Below are 15,334 nucleotides of genomic sequence, written 5' to 3'. Positions count from 1 at the left end.
GTGCCTTGGGGTGACCTCACTGAAGGCAACCTATCTCCCTAAAGCTTTGGCCACATCTTCATCCCACCATGACACACACCATCAACATCTGCCTTTAGCCTCTAATACACTCGAAATCTGCTGCCAAGGACAGAAGGACATAGCCTCAAAAGAAAGACATGGAGTTACACAATTCATCAAAGAAACGCTCGCACCACGACAGAGAAGGGAAGAAAACTATGTTGACCATCCATTAGTATTAATTATATTTTGCTAACAGGAACAGATTATTAAGACTAGAAGGATATAAGACATGAAACTTTACAGCTTGAATGAGGAATAAATGAATTGACATCACAGGCTAGGCAGGGAAAAAAGAGATCAAACCAGGTTGGTTCTTAGTTTAATGATTTTCTTAATGAGGTCAAGGAATACGCTTCAAATGACAGAGTATGATGTCGTGTAAATATGCAAAATAATCCAGATGGACCATGATGCCAGAACAAGTTCAGCCAGTCCAGTCTCTACATTTCCAGATCCTCTCTTCTGATCCCATTCAAGACAAAATGCCATGAGCCATTTTTCATCTATAGGAATGCTACTAAGCACTATTACATTTCCAAGGTATTGTGGACTGATCTCCCAACAATATCAGCATGTCCCTCAGCATTCCTGGGAGCACCAAAATGGCTGATGGACATCCAGTGGTACAGAAGAGGTGCCCACTCTTCAGAAGACCTCCACAAACCACTGCACACAAGCGCCTCAAAATAAGTTGATGGATGACATTGCACCTCTCTAGGGCTTTGGGTGTTTATTCAGCTCTCCATGACACGCATTGAAACAATCAAATCCTTCCAAAGACCAGCTCTCACTTCAAAATTGCTGCCAAAGTCAGATGGACATGGATTGAAGGGCAGGACATGACATGGCAGAATTGCATGAAGTCAAACATTCCACAGCTCATGATTCACCAGGCTGGGCCAGAAGGGATCTGTTGCCTCCAAATTGCCCCAAGGCCATGGGACAAGGCTGTCCCACCCCTGCAGGACCAGCATAAAAGCCAGTCCAGCGCCTCTCTCCCTCACACACTTCTTCTCACACCATCTCCTGACAACAACCAGGTGAGTCTCAAGACCCTGAACCTCCTGCTCCTGCACCCCTGGCGCCTCTCCTCCTGCACTCCCAGCCTCAGCCTCAGCAGCCCTCATGCCTACCCACAGACCCACAACAACCTCCACACCCCCTCGCCTTCCCCCATCACCACCCCTTGCAACCCCACCACAATGACCTGCCTCACTCCCCTCTCTTCCAGGGACCCTCCACACCACACCCATGGCCTCCTACGACCTCTGCCGTCCCTGCGGACCGACCCCGCTGGCCAACAGCTGCAACGAGCCCTGTGTACGACAGTGCCAGGACTCCAGTGTCATCATCAACCCTTCTCCTGTGCTGGTCACCCTGCCAGGACCCATCATGACCTCCTTTCCCCAGAGCACTGCAGTTGGATCCACCTCTGGGGCTGCTGTTGGGAGTGAACTCAGTGCCCAGGGACAGCCCATCTCCAGTGGATTTGGTGGATTTGGCTATGGCGGCTTTGGCTATGGCCGTGGATTTGGCTATGGGCTGGGAGGCCTGGACTGCTATGGCCGTGGATTTGGCTACTACAACTTCTAAGGGCCATCAGCACCATTTCTGACACCAACTACCCACTCCTCAGAACACACCCCAGGCACAGGGGACAACTGTCTTGGCCAAGGTTCTCAGACAGGCTCAGCCCTTCCAGCTCCAGCTCCAAGCAAGGCAGCAGCCAAGGGGCCAGCCTGGGCTGCCTGCAAACATGCCCCATCTGCCTCCTGCCTCCTTCTCCTGTTCCCTGCTCTGCATTGCCCCCTTGGCTCTGTCCACTCCCCTGCACTGCAGACCCCTTCTGCCAAGCCAAAGACCGTTGGGCACCTCTGGTGTGCTGCTCCCTCTGTGGGGCAGGAAAGCATTGATCTCTGGCCAAACCTCTTGCAAGCAAAGGACCTTGGCAAATGGTCACCCTCATTGTACATCAAAATGGTTCCCTTCTGCTGGCTTCTGCTTTGTTACTATTTTGTCACAATAAAGTTTTTCATGCATCCTAACCTCAAATGGCTGTTAATTGAATGGAGGTGGTAGTGAAGTGGGTATGAAACCTGTTTCCCTTTCACTGCACCATAGGAGAGGAGGAATCTAGAGTTCAAGTTTCTTCAGGAGATATTTAGGTTGGATATCACAGAAGTCTCCTTCATGGACAGGGCTGTCATTCATGGCACAGACTGCACAGGCTGGTGGTGGAGTCATCGTGCCTGCAGGGATTTAATATCCCTGTGGATGTGGCACTTGGGAACATGAGTTAGTGGTGGCCTTGGTAGTGCTGAAGGAGTGGTTAGACTTGACATAATTTCAAATTTAGATTTTCGGCATCAAAAATATTTTAAAGATCCGATTGTTTAGTGTTGTATTTCAGAGTCCTTTCTTACCATTGGGACTTAGTGTCAAGGGTCTTTTGCAGCTGAGTTGATTCCATGGGTGTTGGTGTCACCTGTGAGAGGAAGCAGAGGTCAAATGGGAGTGGCAGCATGGGAGGGTGAGCCAAGGCCTTTGGGGTCTTGAATCATGGGAAGTGCACAGGACTGAGGCCACTTCTCTTGGAGGATTTCCCTGGAGAAAATGGTGCTTAGCTGAGCTCAGTGTCTGCTCTGTCTCAGTGACTCAGCCTGGGCATGAGGAGAGAACTGTGGATGTTGTTGAACTTGTCCATTTTGTGAAGCCTTTTAGGCTCCTTCCCACTCCCTGGTAAGGAGTTGAAACCACAGGAGCAACACTGTTCATCTTTCTGAACAATAATGTGGGCAGTAGGACTGTTTCCCCCTCAGTGAGATTGCCAACGATGCAGTGACTGAGGCACTGGGTGGCTGTGCAACCACTCAGAGGGAGCTGGAGACTGAGGAATCTCCTAAAGTTCCAGAAATGTGAATGTGTCGTTCTTCATCTGGGAAGCAATGCCAGTGGGGCCGCTGGTCATGCTAGGGGTGAGAGGCTGGAAAGCCGCTTTGTTGGGCATGACCCTGTGGTGCTGGTAGAGAACAAAAATCCAGTCCTTTTCTTCCTTGAAAAAGCATCACTACTCCTCTACATAGATTCCAGACAATTCTTGGCATGAAGTCCGGAGAGGTGGCCTTTCCTCTCTTTCAAGCACTGGTGGGGTCCCTTGTGGACAGGTTTGAGCGGTTCTAGGCTGCCCGGGGAAAGATGCACAAGGGCTTAGTGAAACACAAGCAGCTCAGGGAAAGCAAGACACTGAAAGGACTGGAGAACCTTTCCTAGGAGAGAGGTTGAGAATGCTGGTACTGCCAGGAGAGAAGGATGACTAGGGCTGTGTCCTAAGTGTGCTCAAATCGCTGATGGCAGGGAATGAAGTCAAGGGAATTTGGTTGTTCTCAGCAGTGCACACACATGATAGAAAAGGGGGAAGGCTACAAGAGGAAAGAGATGAAATTCCATGTGCCAAGAAAGGAAGAATTTCTCAATATGAGTATAGTCGCAGAGTGGAAAAGCTGGTGGAGTGTCAGAGCTGGGAGATTGAAAACTGAGCTGGCCATGGTCCTGGAAATGCTGCTCTTGCTTGAGCAGAGAAGTTGAAGCCCATCCACTCCAGAAATCCTACCCAAGTGTTTGGCGTTGTTTCTCCTATTTGCTGGGTGGGTTCAAGACTCCTTTTTGGAAGAGATTTTCTCAAGTGTGTGCTGGCATGGAGAGACTTTGCCAGAGCCATACACAGGAGAACATTAATGTGTCAAGCCTTTTGAGGCAGCAGGTCCTGGGCTTGTGCCATGCTGTGGAAGGTGTGCCCTCCTCCCCTGCTTCCTGTACCTGTCTTGGTTGTTAACAGCGGTGATATATCAGGTACGAGAGGTGTTGTGACTCTTTTCCATCCACCGTAAGGGCTTGTATGGCACTGTGCTTGGAGAGTATGTGAGGGCATTTGAATCCAAAAAGAAGAGGAAGCATCTCAGGCTTTGATGCAAGAAAACTTTATTCAGGCAAAAGAATAAAAATTAAGAAGAAAGAATTGGAAGAGATCCAAGTGTGAGGAGCAAGCAGGGCAACCATCAGCTGGTGGGCCTTTCTTGCAGGAGCTGTTGCCAGAGGGCCAAGCTGGTGGTGTCAAGGGTGGTACAAGGATCCCTTAGTAAGTGTAGTAGCCTCTTCTGCCGTAGCAGCCCAGGCCTCCCAGGCCATAGCCATAGCCCAGCCCATAGCCAAATCCACGGCCATAGCCAAGGCCATAGCCAAATCCACGGCCATAGTCCAGCCCATTGCCAAATCTGCGGCCATAGCCCAGCCCATAGCCAAATCCACTGCCGTAGCCAAAGTCAAGATCATAGCCAAATCCACGGCCATAGCCAAGGCCATAGCCAAAGCCACCAAATCCACCAGAGATGGGCTGTCCCTGCACACTGAGCTCAGTGCCCACGGCAGCCCCGGAGGTGGATCCGACAGCAGTGCTCTGCGGGAAGGAGGTCATGATGGGTCCTGGCAGGGTGATCAGCACAGGAGAAGGGTTGATGATGACTCGGGAATCCTGGCATTGCAGGGCACAGGGCTCGTTGCAGCTGTTGGCCAGAGGGGTGGGTCCACAGGGATGGCAGAGGTCGTAGCAGGCCATGGTTGTGGTGTGGAGGGTTCCTGGAAGAGAGGGGAGTTAGGCAGGGCAGGGTGGTGGGGCTGGGAGGGGCAGTGATGCAGGAGGGTGAGGGAGTGTGGAGGTTGTTGTGGGTCTGTGGGGAGGCATGAGGGCTGCTGAGGCTGAGGCTGGGAGTGCAGGAGGAGAGGCGCCAGGGGTGCAGGAGCAGGAGGGTCAGGGACTTGAGACTCACCTGGTTGTTGTCAGGAGCAGGAGGAGAATGTGTGAGGAGAAGTGTGTGAGGAACAAAGGTGCTGGGCTGGCTTTTATGCTTGTTCTGGAGGGGTGGGACAGCCTTGTCCCATGGCCTTGGGGCATTTTGGAGGCAACAGCTCTTGGGTGGCCCAGCCTGGTGAGTCATGAGCTGGGGAGTGTTTTCAATCATGCAATTCTGCAATTCCATGTCCTGACCTTGAGACTGTGTCCTTCTGATGTTGGCGGTACCTCTAATGGCAAGAATTAGTGATCATTATCTTGTCGATGGCGCATGTCAGGACACGTAGAATATTCAACCAAAGCTTTGGTTGAAGTGTAGTGCTGTCACTTAGATCATGCCATGGCATATTGACAAGTTCCATAGGCATTCTTTCCACCCTCCTGAAAGAACTCCCAGCTCTCTCAGCTTCTGCTCACATTATATATACTCCAATTCTGTCAGTTTCATGGTCACCCTGCATGCCTCTTGGTCAACCATGTCAATGTCATTGTTCCACCCTTGAAGCCCCACCCGTGGTGGGGACAAGGACAGTCCATTCCCTAAACTTTTCTAAAGAGCAGACACATGGCTTTGAAGGGTGAATTATTCAACGGATGGGGAATTGTGCTCGTCATGTGTCTTGTCCTCCTTATCCTTTATGATTTTTCCCTTCCATGTGTCAGTCACAGTCCAGCACTGGGACCCCACCGTGTGACCTTACTGGGCCCAGCCAAGATGAGCACTATGGATGAATCAATATAGGACTTTGGGGAGCATGGGAGACATCTCTAAATCACAGGGATTGCTTTCCCATCTCCAACGGGAAAGGCTAGAAACATAGACAGGCTTTGAAAAATGGCAACATGGTGGAGAGGGATAGAACATCACGGAAAGGGCAGCCCCTCACAAGCAGTGCCTCTGTAAAACCAGACCAGCCTGACAGTGCTGTGATGGTTTGGGACCCCTCTTCACAATGCACTAAAAACCAGAACACACCAGTGCCTTGGGGTGACCTCACTGATGGCAACCTATCTCCCTAAAGCTTTGGCCACATCTTCAGCCCACCATGACACACACCATCAACATCTGCCTTTAGCCTCTAATACACTTGAAATCTGCTGCCAAGGTCAGAAGGACATAGCCTCAAATGAAAGACATGGAGTTGCACAATTCATCAAAGAAACTCTCGCACCACGACAGAGGAAGGAAGAAGACCATGTTGACCATCCATTAGTATTAATCATATTTTGCTAACAGGAACAGATTATTAAGACTAGAAGGATATAAAACATGAAACTTTACAGCTTGAAGGAGGAATAAATGAATTGACGTCACAAGCCAGCCAGGGAAAAAAGAGATCAAACCAGGTTGTTTCTTAGTTTAATGATTTTCTTAATGAGGTCAAGGAATACGCTTCAAATGACAGAGTATGATGTTGTGTAAATATGCAAAATAATCCAGATGGACCATGACACCAGAACAAGTTCAGCCAGTCCAGTCCCTACATTTCCATATCCTCTCTTCTCATCCCATTCAAGACAAAATGCCATGAGCCATTTTTCATCTATAGGAATGCTACTAAGCACTATTACATTTCCAAGGTATTGTGGACTGATCTCCCAACAATATCAGCATGTCCCTCAGCATTCCTGGGAGCACCAAAATGGCTGATGGACATCCAGTGGTACAGAAGAAGTGCCCACTCTTCAGAAGACCTCCACAAACCACTGCACACGAGTGCCTCAAAATAAGTTGATGGATGACATTGCACCTCTCTATGGCTTTGGGTGTTTATTCAGCTCTCCATGACACGCATTGAAACAATCAAATCCTTCCAGATATCAGCTCTCACTTCAAAATTGCTGCCAAGGTCAGATGGACATGGATTGAAGGGCAGGACATGACATGGCAGAATTGCATGAAGTCAAACATTCCACAGCTCATGATTCACCAGGCTGGGCCAGACAAGATCTGTTGCCTCCAAATTGCCCCAAGGCCGTGGGAGAAGGCTGTCCCACTCCTGCGGGACCAGCATAAAAGCCAGCCCAGTGCCCCTCTCCCTCACACACTTCTTCTCACACCATCTCCTGACAACAACCAGGTGAGTCTCAAGACCCTGAACCTCCTGCTCCTGCACCCCTAGCCCCTCTCTTCCAGCACTCCCAGCCCCAGCCTCAGCAGCCCTCATGCCTCCCCACAGCCCCACAACAACCTCCACACCCCCTCGCCTTCCCGCATCACCATCCCTTGCAACCCCACCACAATGACCTGCCTCACTCCCCTCTCTTCCAGGGACCCTCCACACCACAACCATGGCCTGCTACGACCTCTGCCGTCCCTGTGGACCGACCCCGCTGGCCAACAGCTGCAACGAGCCCTGTGTACGACAGTGCCAGGACTCCAGTGTCATCATCAACCCTTCTCCTGTGCTGGTCACCCTGCCAGGACCCATCATGACCACCTTCCCCCAGAACACCGTCGTTGGATCCACCTCTGGGGCTGCTGTTGGGAGTGAACTCAGTGCCCAGGGACAGCCCATCTCTGGCGGATTTGGTGGCTTTGGCTATGGCCTTGGCTATGGCCGTGGATTTGGCTATGGGCTGGGCTATGGCTATGGGCTGGGCGGCCTGGACTGCTATGGCCGTGGATTTGGCTACTACAACTTCTAAGGGCCATCAGCACCATTTCTGACACCAACCACCTGCTCCTCAGAACACACCTCAGGCACAGGGGACACCTCTCTTGGCCAAGGTTCTCAAACAGGCTCAGCCCTTCCAGCTCCAGCTCCAAGCAAGGCAGCAGCCAAGGGGCCAGCCTGGGCTGCCTGCTAACATGCCCCATCTGCCTCCTGCCTCCTTCTTCTGTTCCCTGCTCTGCATTGCCCCCTTGGCTCTGTCCACTCCCCTGCACTGCAGACCCCTTCTGCCAAGCCAGAGACCGTTGGGCACCTCTGGTGTGCTCCTCCCACTGTGGGGCAGGAAAGCATTGATCTCTGGCCGAACCTCTTGCAAGCAAAGGACCTTGGCAAATGCTCACCCTCATTGTACCTCAAAATAGTTCCCTTCTGCTGGCTTCTGCTTTTTCAATATTTTGCCTCAATAAAGTTTTCATGCATCCTAACCTCAAATGGCTGTTAATTGAATGGAGGTGGTAATGAAGGGGGTGTGAAACCAGTTTTCCTTTCACTGCACCATAGGAGAGGAGGAATCTAGAGTTCAAGTTTCTTCAGGAGATATTTAGGTTGGATATCACAGAAGTCTCCTTCATGGACAGGGCTGTCATTTGTGGCACAGACTGCACAGGGTGGTGGTGGAGTCATCGTGCCTGCAAGGATTTAATATCCCTGTGGATGTTGCTCTTGGGAATATGAGTTAGTGGTGGCCTTGGTGGAGCCGAAGGAGTGATTAGACTTGATATTTTAAATTTCGATCTTCTGCAACATAATTTATTGTGATAATAGCTGCAAGTTCCCCACACCCCTTTCTTATCGACTGTACTTGTCACCTATTGTCCTACCTTCCCTACTCCACATAGTCCTAGCCACGCCCCCAGTTTTCCCTATTGGTTCCTATACCCTAACCCCACGTGGCCCTGGCCACTCCCTCAGGTTTCCCCTATTGGTTCCTGTACTCCTAACTCCGCCCCTGTACCTCCCCTGTACCCAGAGGTCACTGGGCCTGTGTCCTGTCCCTGCCCCGCTCTGTTTCCCTATAAAACCCCTTACCCTCCGCCATCTTGCTGTCTATGCTCCACGCGTGTCTATGCTCCACATGTGCTGAGCATGTGAGGCCTTCGCCCTCGAGGCATCTCTGCCTCGGGGAGGTCGTTGACCTCTGCTGCACCATGCGAATAAACATCTTCCATGGACATAACGCATAGACCCTCCTCGCCTTCTTTATCACTGCCGGTTGTGGAAGCAGACGAACCAGAGCTAGCCTTATGGCTCCCTGGCTGGCGAGAGTGCAGTGTCCAGGCCTGGGACAGAGGGTTTGGAGCACTGAGGCGCTGAACTGGGCTGGGTAGAGAAGCTCTAGGGTAAAGTCTGCTGCAACATCCTCTAAACCGCAACAATAATTGTTTCACCGATATGATCCTTTAGTGGTAGATTTCATAGACCTTTTTTACCAATCCATGGGTGTTGGTGTCACCTGTGAGAGGAAGCAGAGGTCAAATGGGAGTGGCAGCATGGGAGGGGTGAGCCAAGGCCTTTGGGGTCTTGAATTGTGGGAAGTGCACAGGACTGAGGCCACTTCTCTTGGAGGATTTCCCTGGAGGAAATGGTGCTTGGCTGAGCTCAGTGTCTGCTCTGTCCCAGTGACTCAGCCTGGGCATGAGGAGAGAACTGTGGATGTTGTTGAACTTGTCCATTTTGTGAAGCCTTTTAGACTCCTTCCCACTCCCTGGTAAGGAGTTGAAAGCACAGGACCAACACTGTTCATCTTTCTGAACAATTATGTGGGCAGTAGGACTGTTTCCCCCTCAGTGAGATTGCCAATGATGCAGTGACTGGGGCACTGGGTGGCTGTGCAACCACTCAGAGGGAGCTGGAGACTGAGGAATCTCCTAAAGTTCCAGAAATGTGAATGTGTCGTTCTTCATCTGGGAAGCAATGCCAGTGGGGCCTCTGGTCATGCTGGGGGCTGAGAGGCCTGAAAGCAGCTTTGTTGGGCATGACCCTGTGGTGCTGGTAGAGAACAAAAATCCAATCCTTTTCTTTCTTGAAAAAGCATCACTACTCCTCTACATAGATTCCTGAAAATTCTTGGCATGAAGTCAGGAGAGGTGGCCTTTCCTCTCTTTCAAGCACTGGTGGGGTCCCTTGTGGAGAGGTTTGAGCAGTTCTAGGCTGCCCAGGGAAAGATGCACAAGGGCTTAGTGAAACACGAGCAGCTCAGGGAAAGCAAGACACTGAAAGGACTGGAGAACCTTTCCTAGGAGAGAGGTTGAGAAAGGTGGTACTGCCAGGAGAGAAGGATGGATAGGGCTGTGTCCTAAGTGTGCTCAAATCGCTGATGGCAGGGAATGAAGTCAAGGGAATTTGGTTGTTCTCAGCAGTGCACACACATGAAAGAAAAGGGGGAAGGCTACAAGAGGAAAGAGATGAAATTCCATATGCCAAGAAAGGAAGAATTTCTCAATATGAGTATAGTCGCAGAGTGGAAAAGCTGGTGGAGTGTCAGAGCTGGGAGATTGAAAACTGAGCTGGCCATGGTCCTGGAAATGCTGCTCTTGCTTGAGCAGAGAAGTTGAAGCCCGTCCACTCCAGAAATCCTACCCAAGTGTTTGGTGTTGTTTCTCCTATTTGCTGGGTGGGTTCAAGACTCCTTTTTGGAAGAGATTTTCTCAAGTGTGTGCTGGCATGGAGAGACTTTGCCAGAGCCATACACAGGAGAACATTAATGTGTCAAGCCTTTTGAGGCAGCAGGTCCTGGGCTTGTGCCATGCTGTGGAAGGTGTGCCCTCCTCCCCTGCTTCCTGTACCTGTCTTGGTTGTTACTGGTGGTGATATATCAGGTACAAGAGGTGTTGTGCCTCTTTTCCATCCAACGTAAGGGCTTGTATGGCACTGTGCTTGGAGAGTATGTGAGGGCATTTGAATCCAAAAAGAAGAGGAAGCATCTCAGGCTTTGATGCAAGAAAACTTTATTCAGGCAAAAGAATAAAAATTAAGAAGAAAGAATTGGAAGAGATCCAGTGAGAGGAGCAAGCAGGGCAACCATCAGCTGGTGGGCTTTTCTTGCAGGAGCTGTTGCCAGGGGGCCAAGCTGGTGGTGTCAAGGGTGATACAAGGATCCCTTAGTAAGTGTAGTAGCCCCTTCTGCCGTAGCAGCCCAGGCCTCCCAGGCCATAGCCATAGCCCAGCCCATAGCCAAATCCATGGCCATAGCCAAGCCCATTGCCAAATCTGCGGCCATAGCCCAGCCCATAGCCAAATCCCCTGCCGTAGCCAAAGTCAAGATCATAGCCAAATCCACGGCCATAGCCAAGGCCATAGCCAAAGCCACCAAATCCACTAGAGATGGGCTGTCCCTGCACACTGAGTTCAGTGCCCACGGCAGCCCCAGAGGTGGATCCGACAGCAGTGCTCTGCGGGAAGGAGGTCATGATGGGTCCTGGCAGGGTGATCAGCACAGGAGAAGGGTTGATGATGACACGGGAATCCTGGCACTGTCGTACACAGGGCTCGTTGCAGCTGTTGGCCAGCGGGGTGGGTCCACAGGGGCGGCAGAGGTCGTAGCAGGCCATGGGTGTGGTGTGGAGGGTTCCTGGAAGAGAGGGAGGTTAGGCAGGGCAGGCTGGTGGGGCTGGGAGGGGCAGTGATGCAGGAGGGTGAGGGAGTGTGGAGGTTGTTGTGGGTCTGTGGGGAGGCATGAGGGCTGCTGAGGCTGAGGCTGGGAGTGCAGGAGGAGAGGCGCCAGGGGTGCAGGAGCAGGAGGGTCAGGGGCTTTAGACTCACCTGGTTGTTGTCAGGAGCAGGAGGAGAAGGTGTGAGGAGAAGTGTGTGAGGAACAAAGGTGCTGGGCTGGCTTTTATGCTTGTTCTGGAGGGGTGGGACAGCCTTGTCCCATGGCCTTGGGGCATTTTGGAGGCAACAGCTCTTGGGTGGCCCAGCCTGGTGAGTCATGAGCTGGGGAGTGTTTTCAATCATGCAATTCTGCAATTCCATGTCCTGACCTTGAGACTGTGTCCTTCTGATGTTGGCGGTACCTCTAATGGCAAGAATTAGTGATTATTATCTTGTTGATGGCGCATGTCAGGACGCGTAGAATATTCAACCAAAGCTTTGGTTGAAGTGTAGTGCTGTCACATAGATCATGCCATGGCATATTGACAAGTTCCATAGGCATTCTTTCCACCCTCCTGAAAGAACTCCCAGCTCTCTCAGCTTCTGCTCACATCATATATACTCCAATTCTGTCAGTTTCATGGTCACCCTGCATGCCTCTTGGTCAACCATGTCAATGTCATTGTTCCATTGTTAAGCCCCACCCGTGGTGGGGACCAGGACAGTCCATTCCCTAAACTTTTCTAAAGAGCAGACACATGGCTTTGAAGGGTGAATTATTCAACGGATGGGGAATTGTGCTCGTCATGTGTCTTGTTCTCCTTATCCTTCATGATTTTTTCTTTCCATGTGTCAGTCACAGTCCAGCACTGGGACCCCACCGTGTGACCTTACTGAGCCCAGCCAAGATGAGCACTATGGATGAATCAATATAGGACTTTGGGGAGCATGGGAGACGTCTCTAAATCACAGGGATTGCTTTCCCATCTCCAACGGGAAAGGCTAGAAATATAGACAGGCTTTGAAAAATGGCAACATGGTGGAGAGGGATAGAACATCACGGAAAGGGCAGCCCCTCACAAGCAGTGCCTCTGTAAAGCCAGACCAGCCTGACAGTGCTGTGATGGTTTGGGACCCCTCTTCACAATGCACTAAAAAAACAGAACACACCAGTGCCTTGGGGTGACCTCAATGATGACACCCTATCTCCCTAAAGCATTGGTCACATCTTCAGCCCACCATGACACACACCATCAACATCTGCCTTTAGCCTCTAATACACTTGAAATCTGCTGCCAAGGTCAGAAGGACATAGCCTCAAAAGAAAGACATGGAGTTACACAATTCAACAAAGAAACGCTCGCACCATGACAGAGGAGGGAAGAAGACCACGTTGACCATCCATTAGTATTAATCATATTTTGCTAGCAGGAACAGATTATTAAGACTAGAAGGATGTATGATATGAAACCTTACAGCTTGAAGGAGGAATAAATGAATTGACGTCACAGGCCAGCCTGGGAAAAAAGAGATCAAACCAGGCTGGTTCTTTGTTTAATGATTTTCTTAATGAGGTCAAGGAATGCACTTTAAATGACAGAGTACTATGTCTTCTAAATATGAGAAATCCAGATGGACCACGACACCAGAACAAGTTCAGCCAGTCCGGTCTCTGCATTTCCAGATTGTCTCTTCTGATCCCATTCAAGACAAAATGCCATGAGCCATTTTTCATATATAGGAACACTCCAATAAACTATAACATCTGCAAGTTATTGCAGCATGACCTCCCAAGGGCATCAGCAACTCCCTCAGCATTCCTGGGAGCAACAAAATGACTGATGGACATCCAGTGGCACAGAAGATGTGCCCAGTCATCACAAGACAACCACAAACCAAAGATCATGAGTGCCACAAAATAACTTCACTGATGACATTGCACCTCACCAGAGCTTTGGGGGTTTATTCAGCCCACCCTGACACACATCGATACAATCAAATCCTCCCAAAAACCAATTCCCACTTTAATGTTGCCACCAAGGTCAGATGGACACAGCCTCAAAATCAGGACATGACACTGCAGAATTGCATGAAGTCAAACATTCCCCACCTCATGATTCACCAGGCTGGGCCAAGCAAGAGCTGTTGCCTCCAAAATGCCCCAAGGCCATGGGACAAGGCTGTCCCACCCCTCCAGAACCAGCATAAAAGCCAGCCCAGCACCTTTGTTCCTCACACACTTCTCACAGCTTCTCCTCCTGCTTCTGACAACAACCAGGTGAGTCTCAAGCCACTGACCATCCTGCTCCTGCACACCTGACCCCTCTTTTCCGTCACGCTCCCAGCCCCAGCCTCTGCAGCCCTCATGCCTCCCCACAGACCCACAACAACCTCCACACTCCCTCACCCTCCTGCATCACTATCCCTCACACTCCCACCACCCTGCCCTGCCTCACCCCCCTCTCTTCCAAGGACCCTCCACACCACAACCATGGCCTGCTACGATGCCTGCCACCCCTGCGGACCCACCCCACTGGCCAACAGCTGCAATGAGCCCTGTGCCCTGCAATGCCAGGATTCCCGTGTCATCATCAACCCTTCCCCTGTGCTGGTGACCCTGCCAGGACCTCTAATGTCCTCCTTCCCCCAGAGCACTGCTGTTGGATCCACCTCTGGGGCTGCCGTGGGCACTGAACTCAGTGTGCAGGGACAGCCCATCTCTGGTGGATTTGGTGGCTTTGGTGGATTTGGTGGCTTTGGTGGATTTGGTGGCTTTGGCTATGGCCTTGGCTATGGCCGTGGATTTGGCTATGGGCTGGGAGGCCTGGGCTGCCATGGCAGAAGGGGAGGCTACATCTGCTGAGGACCCTCAGCACCACTCCAACCACCCATTCCCCGGAACACAGCCCAGGCATCGAGGATGCCTCTCTGGGCCACGGCTCTCAAACAAGCTCAGTGCTTCCAGCTGCTGCTCTCAGGGCCCCAAGCAAGGCAGCAGCCAAGGGGCCAGCCTGGACTGCCTGCAAACATGGCCCCTATTCCTGCTGCTCTTCTTCCACTGCCTGCTCTGCATCGCCCCTTTAGCTGTTTACAGTCCCCTCTGGACAAACCCCTTCTCCCATGCCAGACATTCTTGGACACCTCTGGTGCAGTGCTCCCACTGTAGGCCAGGAAGACTTTGGTGCTCTGGCCAAAATATTGCAAGCTAATGGGCCTCGTCTGGCAGTTGCCTCCTTGCACCTCAGCTCGGCTCCCTTCCACTTGCTCCTCATGATGTTTCACTGCTCTTTTGCCTCAATAAAAGTCTCTTGCACTGCAGCCTAAGATGTCTCCTCTTCCTTTACTGGCACACACTGGCACAATTTGCCTTTCCAGTGAATCCCACAAAACTTTCACTTGCTTGATTCCAGGCCTGGATACACTCATACAGGTCTATCCCAGGCTCCAACCCTCCTGGATGGTGTTTTCACTTTGTCTGGACGCCATTTGCTCCAGACCCTCACTATCTCTTTAGCCCATATCCAGATCTACACCATCAGGTCCTTGTCCTAGAGGACCCAGAGCAGAGTACATAACTCCTGTCTCAGCAGAGCTGACAGAGGGGCAGAATCCTCCCTCACCTGCTGTTTGCCCTGTGGCCGTGAAGCCATAGCCTGGGCAGTTTTTGGTTGGTACATTCACATGGCTGGGGCATGTCCAATTCTTCATCCACCAACACCCATAAGTCCTTCTGTTCAGGCATGCTCTTAATCAACTCATGGCCCATCCAATATCCATTACTGAGATTGCTCCAATCCAGGTGCAGGATCTTGCACTTGGTCCTGTTGAGCTGTGGCTAGCACAGGTCTTTCCCATGAGAATTTTTTCCTGTGTTTTATAAACAAAGATAAAGTTTGGATGTTATTATAAACAGTGTCTCGAGATTTGGACAGTTCAGGCCTGGCCAATCAGTCCTAGGGGGACGTTTCTGACTGAGCAATCTGAGTGACCTCTGAAAAATCTATATAAATTGGAATTAAATAATAAAAGCTCTCTTTTTTATGCCACACTGAGAATCTGGGTCTTCTTTCTCTGCTAGCGGCTCAACAGCGACATCAACCTTCACAACATTCACACCAGCCCATCTCCCCAGCCTGTGTGGAGCCCTCTGGATACCATC

At 51.0% G+C, this 15,334-nt stretch overlaps 5 protein-coding genes across 5 annotated transcripts; 3 read left to right on the top strand and 2 right to left on the bottom strand.

The window, feature by feature from the left end:
* The first annotated feature begins 1,314 nt into the window (after positions 1 to 1,314).
* LOC146442561 (feather beta keratin-like) lies at positions 1,315 to 1,656 on the top strand. Its single transcript, XM_085049866.1, has one exon. The coding sequence runs from the start codon at positions 1,315 to 1,317 to the stop codon at positions 1,654 to 1,656; it is 342 nt and encodes a 113-aa protein (XP_084905992.1).
* Positions 1,657 to 4,195: 2,539 nt separating this feature from the next.
* LOC146442560 (feather beta keratin-like) lies at positions 4,196 to 4,675 on the bottom strand. The gene is made up of 2 exons (XM_085049865.1): positions 4,348 to 4,675; positions 4,196 to 4,236 (listed from the first exon to the last, which is right to left on the bottom strand). Exons 1-2 carry the CDS (start codon positions 4,673 to 4,675, stop codon positions 4,196 to 4,198), a joined length of 369 nt encoding a protein of 122 aa, XP_084905991.1.
* A 2,526-nt stretch (positions 4,676 to 7,201) lies between these two features.
* LOC146442559 (feather keratin B-4-like) lies at positions 7,202 to 7,558 on the top strand. Its single transcript, XM_085049864.1, has one exon. The coding sequence runs from the start codon at positions 7,202 to 7,204 to the stop codon at positions 7,556 to 7,558; it is 357 nt and encodes a 118-aa protein (XP_084905990.1).
* A 3,127-nt stretch (positions 7,559 to 10,685) lies between these two features.
* LOC146442558 (feather beta keratin-like) lies at positions 10,686 to 11,135 on the bottom strand. The gene is made up of 2 exons (XM_085049863.1): positions 10,861 to 11,135; positions 10,686 to 10,785 (listed from the first exon to the last, which is right to left on the bottom strand). The coding sequence occupies exons 1-2, from the start codon at positions 11,133 to 11,135 to the stop codon at positions 10,686 to 10,688; spliced, it is 375 nt and encodes a 124-aa protein (XP_084905989.1).
* A 2,531-nt stretch (positions 11,136 to 13,666) lies between these two features.
* On the top strand, positions 13,667 to 14,038 carry LOC146442557 (feather beta keratin-like). The gene has a single exon (XM_085053728.1). It carries the CDS (start codon positions 13,667 to 13,669, stop codon positions 14,036 to 14,038), a length of 372 nt encoding a protein of 123 aa, XP_084909854.1.
* The last annotated feature ends 1,296 nt before the right edge of the window (positions 14,039 to 15,334 follow it).

The sequence above is a fragment of the Lichenostomus cassidix genome, chromosome 2 (genome assembly GCF_008360975.1).
Source record: "Lichenostomus cassidix isolate B80296 chromosome 2, HeHo_3.0, whole genome shotgun sequence".
Taxonomy (NCBI): domain Eukaryota; kingdom Metazoa; phylum Chordata; class Aves; order Passeriformes; family Meliphagidae; genus Lichenostomus; species Lichenostomus cassidix.
Note: the sequence above shows the minus strand (reverse complement) of the source record. Positions and strands in the feature narration are given on the sequence as shown.